This window comes from Nannospalax galili, unplaced genomic scaffold (genome assembly GCF_000622305.1).
Source record: "Nannospalax galili isolate Female #2095 unplaced genomic scaffold, S.galili_v1.0 scaffold413, whole genome shotgun sequence".
In the NCBI taxonomy this organism is placed as follows: Eukaryota; Metazoa; Chordata; class Mammalia; order Rodentia; family Spalacidae; genus Nannospalax; species Nannospalax galili.
Genome location: NW_008333889.1, coordinates 1,148,211 through 1,160,633, shown reverse-complemented (window position 1 = coordinate 1,160,633; position 12,423 = coordinate 1,148,211). Strand labels below are relative to the sequence as shown.

Genomic DNA, 12,423 nt, shown 5'->3' with positions numbered 1-12,423 from the left:
TTCAAGTGCATCTGATTTCTTCATAACATTTAATGGAACACATTGCACTCACTCTGATATTTCTAAGGTTTTCTATTTTGGGTTCTCTCCTAGGTAATATAATTCCCATTCTTTATATATTAAGCCAAAATACTAGAGGAGTTCCAAATCCTACTATATTATGTTGTATTATATAGCCATGTCCCAAATGGCTACCAGGAACCAGGTAGTCCATGTGTCATAGCAAAGAGTAAATGCTCAGAAATGACACAAGCTTCAGTAGCATGCAGATCAGTGAAAAGGTTATCAGCATGGGTCAAAAGTAAACACAGTGAATGACAAATGAAGACGGTCTCAAAACTTAACTTTGTGGTTTCTACAAATCTGCTTTTACTATTTAAACCTGGTGTTGAGGGTTGGAGAGGCGGCTCGGGGGTTAGAAGCACTGGCTGCAGTGGACCTGAGTTCACTCTTAGCATCCACCTGGTGGCTAATAGCCACTTATAACTCCAGTTCCAGGGGATCTGACACACACACACTTCTGTCTCCACAAGCGTTGTATGACATGAATGCACTTACATACATGGAGGCAAAACACTCATGCACATAAAATAAAAATAAATAAAACAAAAAAATTAAATCTGGTGTTAAGACACTCAGTCATAAACAAGCAATTTCACAGATGTTTCTGTAAGTAGGATGTCCATATTCTATGCAGGAATAAAAAGTCACCTTGCCAATTGTGTAAGAAAATTATATTCTACTAGATTACTGTCCACTCGGTAATACATTCCTCGTAATGCCAATGTAAAACAAATGCCGACATATCAACAATATCACATATGTCAACATACTTGTCATTCACCCTGTATACTTTAGATTTTCTCTGTTCTACACAAAACAAAATAAAACAATAAAACCATAAACCACTACTCAGGCACTTATTCCTCCTCAGATCAATAGAAAGGGAATTGCTGTTTAGATTTACTGTTGAGGTAGAATACAATTGTATATGTATTTTTTCAGTATCAAAAACTCTTATGAAAGCTCTTAATTCTGATTTTTTGAACATTTTTTCACCAAGAAGAATTGTTATCAAAGTTGATAGCTTTTAAGAAGTCAATATATGAATATGCATAAAACTGTTTAGAATTAAATTATTAATACAAAATGTACAGTGGTACCATTTAAAGGGTTAAATGGATTTCTGTTATCCACACACAGAAAACTTGAGTTAGTTATCCTTTAAGACTTCGGCATTATCTACACTAGCCTAGTGAGATGCTGAGAACCAGAATGGCAGGGCTTTGACTAATAATTCTCTTTTTAGATAAAGGGATTAGAGTTCATCATTCTTCTACAATGTGCTCATCCGGATATAATTCTTGAAGTATTTAAGTGGACTCCATCCCAATAAATCCTGTATTAAAAACGTCACTTGTGAAAAACACACTGAAAGTAAAAATGGAATTTTCAAGGAAAGCAAAATAAATTAATGCTTCACATTAAATTGTCAGAACCTAAAATTAGGGGAAAAAAAGTTCAGGCCACTTGCATTTGATATACTACCCTAAAGTTTCTGTAAAGTGCATTCTCCACTCTTGTTTTTAATGTCTAGTGTTGTAGTTATACCAAAATATATTTCTTCAACTTCAAAAAGTAAAAACAATATTTACAGAACATTATCAAATGCTCAATGGCATTACCACTACTGGACATGTGAATTCCACCAAAGGGGGAAAAATGGATCAAAAATCAATTTTGCTAAGTCTCAATCTTCTTGAAAGCCATCACTTTTCTAAACTTAAATCTTGCTCATGTCATGACTGCCTTTGTTCATAATCTTGTTATATTTTACTCCAAATTTCATTCAAAATGTGAATTTTGTTTTGTTTTGGCTTGGTTTGGGTTTTTTAAACAAAGTCTTACACTGTAGTCAGAGCTAACTTAAGTCACTGTGTAGCCGGGGTAGCCTTGAACTCATGCTGATCCTTCTACTTTAGCTTTGGATTAAAGACATGAGCAGCACACCAGGCTCCCCATGTATTTTTAACATGATTTTTTTTTGTTTTATCAAAATTGACACATTTAAATATCTACTTACAATAGAAATAAATAATTTTTTTCATTCAGATAAAGGCTAGAATATCTGATTCCTCTGCATAGTCACAGGACTTCCAGACAAGATCTTTTATCACTAGTCAAATTTTGCTTAACAAAAATTGATGCACATAAAATTCTTTTCAGTTGAGGGACTTTTTTAATGAAGGCAGTCTAAATGAGAATCTATGAATGATTCAATTACATAAACTTTGAAAATATGCAAAAGCTAATATAGATGTTATAAGAAAGAACAGTGTTTACTTGAGGAGACAGGGTCAGCAAACAGGAAGAGGACTTCTGGGGACTTTCCCACAATGCTTCTTGATGTGGATGGTGGTTATAAAACATGTTCATTTTGTAGGAAGTTATTGAGCAACATAATTAGGGACTGTGTGTGTGTGTGTGTGTGTGTGTGCGTGTGTGTGCATGTGTGTGTGTTGATGGTATCGGCATTTAGCCCAGGCTGCCCTCAAACTTACCTTGGTTTCGTAAGTGCTGAGATTTAAGGGCATGTACTCTTTGGACTTTTGTAGATATATACTTCAATTAAATGTTCATGAGACAGGAGAAGACAGAGAGGGAGGAGGAAAGAATCACAAAGAGACAAGAGAAGACAAATAAGAGCAAAATGCACGTGGAACTTGCTCTTGTCAAGTACCTGATGACAAGGTCCTGCGATGCCACCAAGGACCCCAGCTTCTCTTCTTGTGTACCAATGGTCATGCTGACAGGGTTGATATTATACTTCTTGCTTAACTGTTGGATTTGATTCATCATGTCAGAGCCTATTTCAAGGATACAGAATTCAAATTTTAAGATTTCCTTCTAGACATATAGTAATACTCATTTCCACATCTCCAAGAAACAACTTTTCAAAACTTAGAGGTCATCTAAAATTTACAGGTTCAACATGCTATGAAATTAATTTGTCTTCTTCTTTAAAAAAAAATCATGACTTACTCAGGAGGTAGAGGCTGGTGGATTTCTGTGAGATTGAGACCAACCTGGCTTACATTGTGAGCTCCAGGCTGGCTGGGAAGACCTGCCTCAAAAAAAGGCAAATAATAATAATAAAAAAAAATATGACATATTTACCTACTGTTATTTCTATATTGTGGTCTCTTGACAGATATTCTAAAACAGGTCCAGATACATAGCCAGACCCAAGAACCAAAACTTTCTTCTTGGTACTCATTGAAAGTGATTGTACACGTTCTCTGTTTAAAAAAGAGGGAGAAATTTTATTCATTTAAATAACAGAATCTTGCTAGCCTCAATAAGACACAAACCTAGATGAGGGGGTAAGAAAAATCTCCTTATATTGCTTCCAATAAAAACTTCAATAGGAATTCTATAGGCCAAGACCTTTCATTGTTTGTTTCAGATGTTGTACAGTAAAGAACCACATTTCCTGGCATCTCTGAGATGCCTGATGTCCCTAGACTTCCATGAATTCCCAGTTCCATAATGAGAATTGGACTAGTTTTTGTTTACTTACAACTAAGTAACTTGGCTTCATAGTTTATCCTCCCAGAGGACATGATTCAAAATTATGTTGGGTCTGTGTGCTGGAAGCCTTAATTTTTCTTACTCAGAGCAGTCCAGATAACCTGAGTAAGAGATGACCATTATCCACATTAAAAACTGTTTTGTCACGTATCTTTAGAGTGACATGAGAACAGCCTAAACTGTCACTTGGTTAAGCATAGATACTTAAAACCAGTACTCACAAGAATTCTAATTCTTTTTTTTTTTCAGTATTTTATTTTCTTGTTCATTTGTTTTATATGTATGAGTGTTATGCCTACATATAGGTAAGTGCACCCATGTCATGCAATGTCTGTGGAGATCAGAAGCAGGCATTGGATTCCCTGGAACTGGAGTTACAGGCAATTGTTAACTGCCATGTGGTGCTAGGAATCAAACCCAGGTCCTCTGCAAGAGCAGCCAGTGCTCTTAACTGCTGAGCTCTCACCAGCTCCAGGATTCTAATTCTTAACATCTTTATTCTACTAAAAGGTGTACTTTCTAGAATGAAATGACTTTCATTCTGACAAACTATGATCTTCAAGGTAGTGACTGAGTTTTACTTAACTGTAAGCCCATTAATTTTTAGTACATATTGTTTGGAATGTGAAAGTTACTTATCAAATGCTTTTTAATAAAATTCTCAGTTGTCAGCATGGAACCATGGAAATGGCCTGGGACCAGGAACTTAGCAGAAAGATCTATTGGAATCTGTAGGATGTCACTCAAACTGCAACCCACCAACATTTTCATTAATAGGTAAATGAACATAAATATAAAATGTTCCTACCCCTCTTCACCCAGTAACACATGCATATTACTGATCGCTAATCTCCTTTAAGCACTACCCTCTTCCTATTTCACCTCCAAAAGAATCACTGTTATCTGGTTAGTATACATTCTTTCTAACAACACCTTCTATTGGCTATATAAATTAAATATTATTTTGGTGTACAAATATAAACTGTTCAAAATATATGTTTAAAAATCTACTCCTGCTGGGCGTGGTGGTGCATGCCTTTAATCCCAGCACTCAGGAAACAGAGGCAGGCGGATCTCTATGAGTTTGAGGCCAGCCTGGTCTCCATAGTGAATCCAGGACAGCTGGGGCTACAAGGAGACCCTGTCTCAAAAGACAAAAAAAAAAAAAAATCTACTCCTGGTACTGGAGAGATGGCTCAGCGGTTAAGAGCACCGACTGCTCTTGCAGAGGACCCGGGTTCGATTCCCAGCACCCACATGGCAGCTACTAACCGTCCTTAACTCCAGTTCCAGGGGAATCCGAAGCCCTCTTCTGACCTCCATGGCATTGCACGACATGGGTGCACTCACATACACACAGGCAATACACTCATACACATAAAAAATAAAAATAATAAATAAAATATAAAAAAATCTACTCCTAGGTTCCAATCATGTCCACATCATCAGAAAGCAAAACCACAGAATCCAGGTTAAAAATCACTGTGATATGTGATAAAAAGAACATAAGAATAAGGCAGAACTTAATCTCATGTCCTTTCGAGGTTCAGTCCCCATTATCAGGCACTTGGCATATGAGTACATGAGGAAGGAAAGTCCCAGAAACTGAGTCAAGCAGACCAGCTGCTGCATGAACCATGGTGCACAAGCTGAAGAAATGGCTCTGACTGGTCATGTCAGACACATCATTATTGTCAATAAGAGATCATCAGACAGTAAGAACAAATAGAATTATGAATAACAAGCAAACATGAAGCTTCCCTTATAGGAAACTCTCCTGTGGTAATGTACAGCTAGTTTATGCTTAGAAACTTAAATATTCAGTATTTTATGGCAGAATATTCCATTGCCATGCTAAATACAGTAGTTCTAAGCAAACTAACATGTAAAAATAAGGTGTATCTGAAATAAATGATCTGGCCACATCCCTCTATTTCTTTCTTGTAGGAAGAGCCACTGCAAAAGAAATTATTTTTAGAAATCACTCAGCACTTAAGAGCATGTACTGCTCCTGCAGGGGACCCAAGTTCAATTCCCAGCATCCGTATAGGCAGCTTGCAACTGCCTGTAACTCCAGCTCCAGGGCTCCAAGGCACTCTGCTGGCTTGTGTGGGTACTGCAGTCACGTGCAAAAACCCCCACACAGAGACACACAAATATACACACAACTTTAAAAATATAATCAAATGAAAGATTTTTTTAAGAAAAATAATTCAGTTCATGTGCTATTTTGTAAAATGGGAATAGACCAACAGAGTAGGCTTAAACACAGATCAAGTGAAATCATTTGGAGGAAACCAGAATATTCCAAAGAAATGTCAATATTTCCAGACTCTGAGCAGTAAAATCAGTTAGGAAGCGGAACCTTGGCTGAGCCTAGCTGTAAGAGCCCTGTCCTATTGGGGCGACTCCAGGCTACTTTGGGACACCTTCCTCTTACTGTCATTTGTCTTTTTCACTAATTATATTCATTTCTATCCATGATCCCACTTTTTCAAACATACTAAATGAAATTCCAAACCTTCAACAAAAACCCAAGCAGAAAGCACTGCACAGAGGGTTACTATGCTCATTTCTTTAAGAAATTTACTTCAACTATAGTGTGCAAAATGTTAAAAATACATAATAAATAATAAATAAAAGAGCTACTCAAATAATAACATTATTTTACTTTTGCTCTGCTACATACAAGTCCACACAGGCTATTAAATAGTCAAAGGATGCCATACTGCTCTTCAAGGGAAAAAATAACTCATGTTACTTTCAGCTACTCACTCAGTTTTGATTTCTGACATTACCAAGATATGAATGTTATATAAATCCAATATCAACAACTCTTGTTGAAACCTTTAAATATACCCATTAAACCCAACATAAGAAAAAGTATATAAAACAAGATTTTAACAGTACCTACCTGCTTTCTCGGAGTTTCTGGATGTATTTGAATTTATCGGTTAAAATACCATTGGACGTAATCACTGCCTAAATATAGACACACAAGACATTTCTTTAGTATCCAACATTTTAGATCTACAAATAGGAAATAATGGCTGACAGGGAAGAGACAGAATGACAGAGATAGGGCTGGAGGAGATGGGAAAGAAGGAAGAAATGGGAAGAGGGAGGGGGAGGGAGGTAGGGGAGGAGGGAAGGAAGAATGGAGAGAGAAAAACACATAAGGGAAAGAGGAGAATAAGGGAGGATGGTAAGAAAAATTGCAATCATGGGAAGAAATTCTCACAACTTACATCTCTCACCACCGGAGAGAAGTTCTGACTTTCCAGAGGTTGTGAAGCATCTGATAACAACTACAAGGAAAAAGGGATTACAAAGAGATAAATGACATTGCAACAGCATATTGGAGATTTATAACCACATCAAAATGTTTGTTAATTTCTGAATATGACTGAATATAAATTATTGGTAATAGAAACACATAGACAATTAATCCTAGTCCCAGGAATATGGTGTTTCAGTCCAGGCTCCAATTTTTAAAACTAAAAGTTGACTATAGTCATCTTTGCTTGCTAAGAACATGCAAAAGGTTTTTCACAAGCAGTTAGAGGTTTCGTATTGAGCATGTTATAAATTCCCCAAGCATTGTAGTCACAGTCTTCCCTCTAAGAGCCTTTGTTTCATCCCAGAAGTTGAAGCTCTTCCATGAGAGATAGACAAACCCACCAACCCTGAAGCAGAGGTTACTCTTTGGCCAATATTGGCTTTATTTATGGGCACATCAGCATTTCAAAAGTCATATGGATAATGACTTGACCTAGTAGACTTCAAAAAGTTATCTGCAATCTCTGCCCATATCTTGCAAGACTGAATCAGATAGACTTTGACTAAAGACACATCTCTTAATATTGACATCTGAGTAGTCACACACACACACACACACACACACACACACACCTCAAGATACCAAATTTTAACAGTAAAAGGCTTATCAGTCAGTGTTGTTACCTCTGATAATAAGGGAAGGAACAATAGTTTTCTCTCCCAATCTTCAGTTAAGTTCTAGAACATTTACCCAACTACAAAACAGAATTTACCTAAAAGATGCTAGAATCAGAGAATATATTTAGTATATTAAAATAAACATAAATTACTTTCATGTATCTGAAGGAGATAGTCCATAAATATCTATATTGAATTCAACTAAAGTGAAACTTCCATTTGGCTCCCAATTAATACCCAGTACCCTGCAATACCACACACTCTAGATGAACTCTAAATTTAAAAGGAGAAAACAGGAGAGACTAGGGCAATACACTCACTCTAAATCTACTTCTTGATATGGCTTAAAGGTAAAATGTCCCCCACAGCTCATGTATTTGAACACTTGGTTGGCTCCCAGTTGGAAGCAGTGTTTTGGAAGATTGTGGAATTGCCTTTGTGGGTGCCTAGCTGTAGACAGTGGGTCATTGGAGGATGAGCCTTGAGGCTTACAACCTAGCTTTGCTTCCAATCTTCTCTGCTTCCTGACTGTCTAAAATGTGATCAAGTAGCCTAATGATCCTGTCACCACAGCTGAGGGCTGATCCTTCTGCTATGTGCCAAAATAAACCTTTCCTCTTTTAGTTGCTTTTTATTAAGTATTATGTCACATCAATGAGAAAAATAATACAGAAAATTGATAGAGAGAAACTGGACTATTGCCATGATAAACAGAGCTATGTGGTTCATAATCCTTTGGAGCAAATTTATTGGAGAAATATGGAAAAGTTTGAAGCTACTGACTACAGAAGCCCTAGAATATCACAAGCAAAGCTTAATAGGCCATTCTTATAGGGGTCTGAAAGAACAAAATGCCAATAGGAATGCACATAGTAAAGGCTGAGCTCATGAAGTTTCAGAATAGAACTCTGTCAGAAATTGGACTAGAAGCTGTTCATGTTTCATTCTGATTAAGTATCTGGCTGTGCTCTGCTCATATCCATCAAACTTAAGTGAGACTGAGTTAAAAAAGAGTGGACTAATTTGTTCAGTGAAGAAAACGTAGTATAACATCCAGAGTGTAGCATGGTTATTGCTCACTCTGTTTACCCAGATGTACAGAGAGACTGAGCAAACATGGAACAAAAGGATATGGAAAAACATGTCAAACTGCATGGAAAGGAGTATGAAACCTGACTAAGATTGCAGACGGAAATGTACAGTTTGGTAAGAAAACAAGCTGGAATCCAGATGAGCCAAGGGCAGATATGGACAAAGTAACTAGTTGTTACAGATTAGTTTCAGGACTTTGCAGTGGAACAATAGGAAAGGTACCATGAGTGGAAGACGCCACTCGCTGAGCACTCCAGTCAGTAACAATGCACTGACAGCTGCAGTGCATAAGAATATAAATTACAAAATAGAGCCTTCTAGGCACCCTGTTGGAAAACATGAGCCCAGGGAAGTGTTTCCTTAAGATTAGTCATGAAGGTAACAAGGCCACTGCAGCTGTGGTCCAGACGCCAGACTATGTCTTGAGCTGGCAGCACAACTTGGCCTTGTGCCTTTAGTGACAGTTTATCAACATGCAAAATATGAGTTATGGGGCTGTTAGGGCTTACACCACCTTTCCAGAAAGTTGGTAAAACCATGCAACATGTAGCAAAGGTCAACTTCCCTGCATGAAACTCCCACGTGGGTTTTACATGAAACAGTGACAGTGAAGCCTAAGGTGCGTTGGATACACCAGGATATTTAAGTGCCAGAAATGTGAGATGTCTGTGAGGAAAGCTGTAGGCACTGAGGAGAGCTGACCAAAGAGAGAGGCCATGTGCTCTTGCTTCAGTCAAATCTGTCCTCACATTCCAGTCCTCTGATTTGGAATGGGAATACTTATTCTATGCCATTGTGTACTGGAACTAAGTAACTTTTTTTTTTTTTTAAATAGGGGCTTACAATTAAGACACTGCCTTAAGTCTCAGAAGAGACTGAGAGTTTCAAAGCAAATTAAGTATGTCAAGACTATAGTCTATAGGGACTTTTAAAGTTGGACTGAATGCACTTTGAATTATGAGATTGTCCAGGCCAGCAAGATAGGTCAGCAGGTAAGATATTTGTTGCCAAGTCTGGTGATCTGAATTTGAGTATCAGATACCTTATGGTAAGAGAGAATAGATTCCGGTGACTTGTCCTTTTAACTCCACCTGTGTACTGTCACGTGCGTGCGCGCACACACATACACACACACACACACACATACACACAAATTAATGAATGTAATTTTAAAATTAAAATAGTATAAACAGCTATAAGTCTGTAAGGACCAAGAGCAGAATGTTAGAATTTGAATTAAAACGTTCCCCACAGCTCATGTACTTCAATATTTGGTCCTTAGCTGGTAGGATGTTTGGGGAAGTTGTGGAACCTTTAGATGGGGCCTAGCTAGAGGAACTGGATCACTGTGTGATGGGTCTTGAGGCATTTTATTGCCTGGCCCTGCTTTCTGCCTTCTTCCTGAACCACCCAGATGTGAGCAGGCAGCCTCATGCTACAGCCAAAAGATGCTCCTATGGTCACTTTCCCCATCATGATGAACTGCACCATCAAATCATGAGCCAAAATAAACCCTTCCTCCTTACATTGCTTCCTATGAGGGATCTGGTCATAGCAAAAAGAAATTTACTAACACAATTCCCATACAGTTGTCAGAAGAAGATGCAGATGATAGACTTAATTTTTCAGTGCTAATGAACTGTACATATATAAAGGCTTTGAAATAGATACAGTCTCTGTATTTCACAGATGGCCAGTGCTTAAATAAAAAGATAAACAACATATTACTACTGTTTGGAGAACTACAGTGATATTAAATATTGAGAACTTGTGTATGATTTGGAAAAGCTGAAAAGTCAGTCACGAGACAGTCACACAATATAATCTGCTTTGTAGCACCAAAAATCTTCATCTTACTGCCTTAAATGTCTAGCCTTGATAACAGTGACTAACATTCTATCAACTACTAGATTTTTAAAAACACAAATACATTTTAAAATGTACATTTTCCATTTCACAATGGTGACCACCTGATTCCAAACAAATCCTTCTACTCACTAAAACCAAGTAAAACATAAAACAGTGTTGAAGACTTATTGTACCCTAACTCTCTAGATGGAAACCCAGAATGATAAGCATCAACTACATTTGCCAATAAAAAATCACTGTCTGAGGTACTAAGTGGCTGAATAGAAGGCATCAGAGGTTAAGAGCTGAGAAGAACTTTGGGATGATTTTAACAATCCAAAAATATTTGGAGTCTCAAGTCATCTCTAAAATTTTACATTTGTCATTTTGACATCAAGAAAAAGTCAATAGGCATATTAAATAAGAACTGACTGAAAAACAGGAGATGCAAAACAGTATTGAACAGATCTCAAAAGCATATTGGAATTTTCTGAGACTAGTCTAAGCTATAACTAAAATGTTCAAAAGACAAATAGATTAGGGGCTGGAGAGATGGCTCAGCAATTAAGAGCACTGGGTACTCTTGCAGAACCCACATGGCAGCTAACAACCATCCTAACTTCAGTTCCAGAGGATTCAATGCCCTTTTCTAACTTCCATGGGCATTGCACGACATGGGTGTACTAACATACCTGCAGGCAATATACTCATATACAGAAAATAAAAATAATAAATAAAATATTTTATAAAATAAACATTAGCTTCAAAGGAAAAAACCAAATTTAAAAAATAATTCAATGAAAAATTTTGATAAATGTAAAATAAGTGCCATTTGGGAAGTAGGTATATAGATGAATAAGATTGTTTGGGATGTTTTATGTGATATACACACATAAAATCAACAAATAAAAAAATGACTTATATTTGAAAAAATTACTGAAGTTAAAAGATTCAGTGAATGAGCGAGTAACACAGCTGAAGGAAAGATTAACAAACTGGTATATAAAACAAAAACAAGAAAATATAGCGCTAAATAATATAAAGACTTTACTTAATTGATGTATATAGAGCACTTATATCCAGAGAAAATGAAGTACACATTGTTCTCAACTATTCACAAAAAAATATTCCCTAAACTTTCCACATATGGAGTTACAAAACAAACTTGAACAACAACGAAAGGGCTGACAATGTGCATATTTTAGGACTATGTGTGTAGCCGTGGGATTGAGGAAATAGTTCAGTGGATAAAGCACTTGCCATGCAAGTGTGAGACCCAAGTTCAGATCCCAGAACCCAAGTGGAAATCAGAAAGGTGTGTTGGCCTGAAATCCCAGCACTCAGAAGGCAGTGACAGGGGATCTCCAGGGCAAACTGGGGAGTTAGACTAGCTGGTGGGAGAACTTTGGGCTCAATTGGGAGACTCTGCTTCTGTAAATAAAGCAAGGAGGGAGTTACTGAAAATACCTGACAGGTGCCCCATGGATGCTCACACATATGCACATGCACATTCATGCACACATATTCGAACACATACATACACCACAGACACAGAGACATACAAAGGCATAAAGACACATATACATGCAAGCACAGACATACATACAGACATGCAAAAAAAGGTATGCATTACTAAAAAACTGAAAATTAATTGCCTACGTATTCTAAAAGTTGGGAAAGAACGGCAAACTGAGCTCCCAATAAAATAAGACAATAATAAAGGTAAGTGAGCAGAAATTAATGAAATGGAAGATGATGTAACACCAAGAGGATCACCAAAACTGGTTCTTTAAGATGAATAATAAATAAATTCTAGATAAAGATATTCAAAGTAAAAAAGGCAGAGACAACGAACATTGGTTTTGAAAAGAAGGAAAACACAACAGAGTCTAGTAAAGAAATAGTGAGGGCATTGTTTTGAAAATGCAATGACAA

The 12,423-nt window shown here is 37.1% G+C and overlaps 1 protein-coding gene across 2 annotated transcripts in view; it reads right to left on the bottom strand.

Annotated features, from left to right (window-relative positions):
• Aass (aminoadipate-semialdehyde synthase) overlaps positions 1-12,423 on the bottom strand; it is an 85,313-nt gene that overhangs the window by 16,001 nt on the left and 56,889 nt on the right. For both annotated transcript variants that reach the window (XM_008828874.3, XM_017797100.2), the window contains 4 exons: positions 6,840-6,899; positions 6,506-6,573; positions 3,178-3,299; positions 2,741-2,867 (listed from right to left, as the gene is read on the bottom strand). In XM_008828874.3, the coding sequence (XP_008827096.1) occupies positions 2,741-2,867; positions 3,178-3,299; positions 6,506-6,573; positions 6,840-6,899 (377 nt within the window). The remainder of the gene's footprint in view (positions 1-2,740; positions 2,868-3,177; positions 3,300-6,505; positions 6,574-6,839; positions 6,900-12,423) is intronic.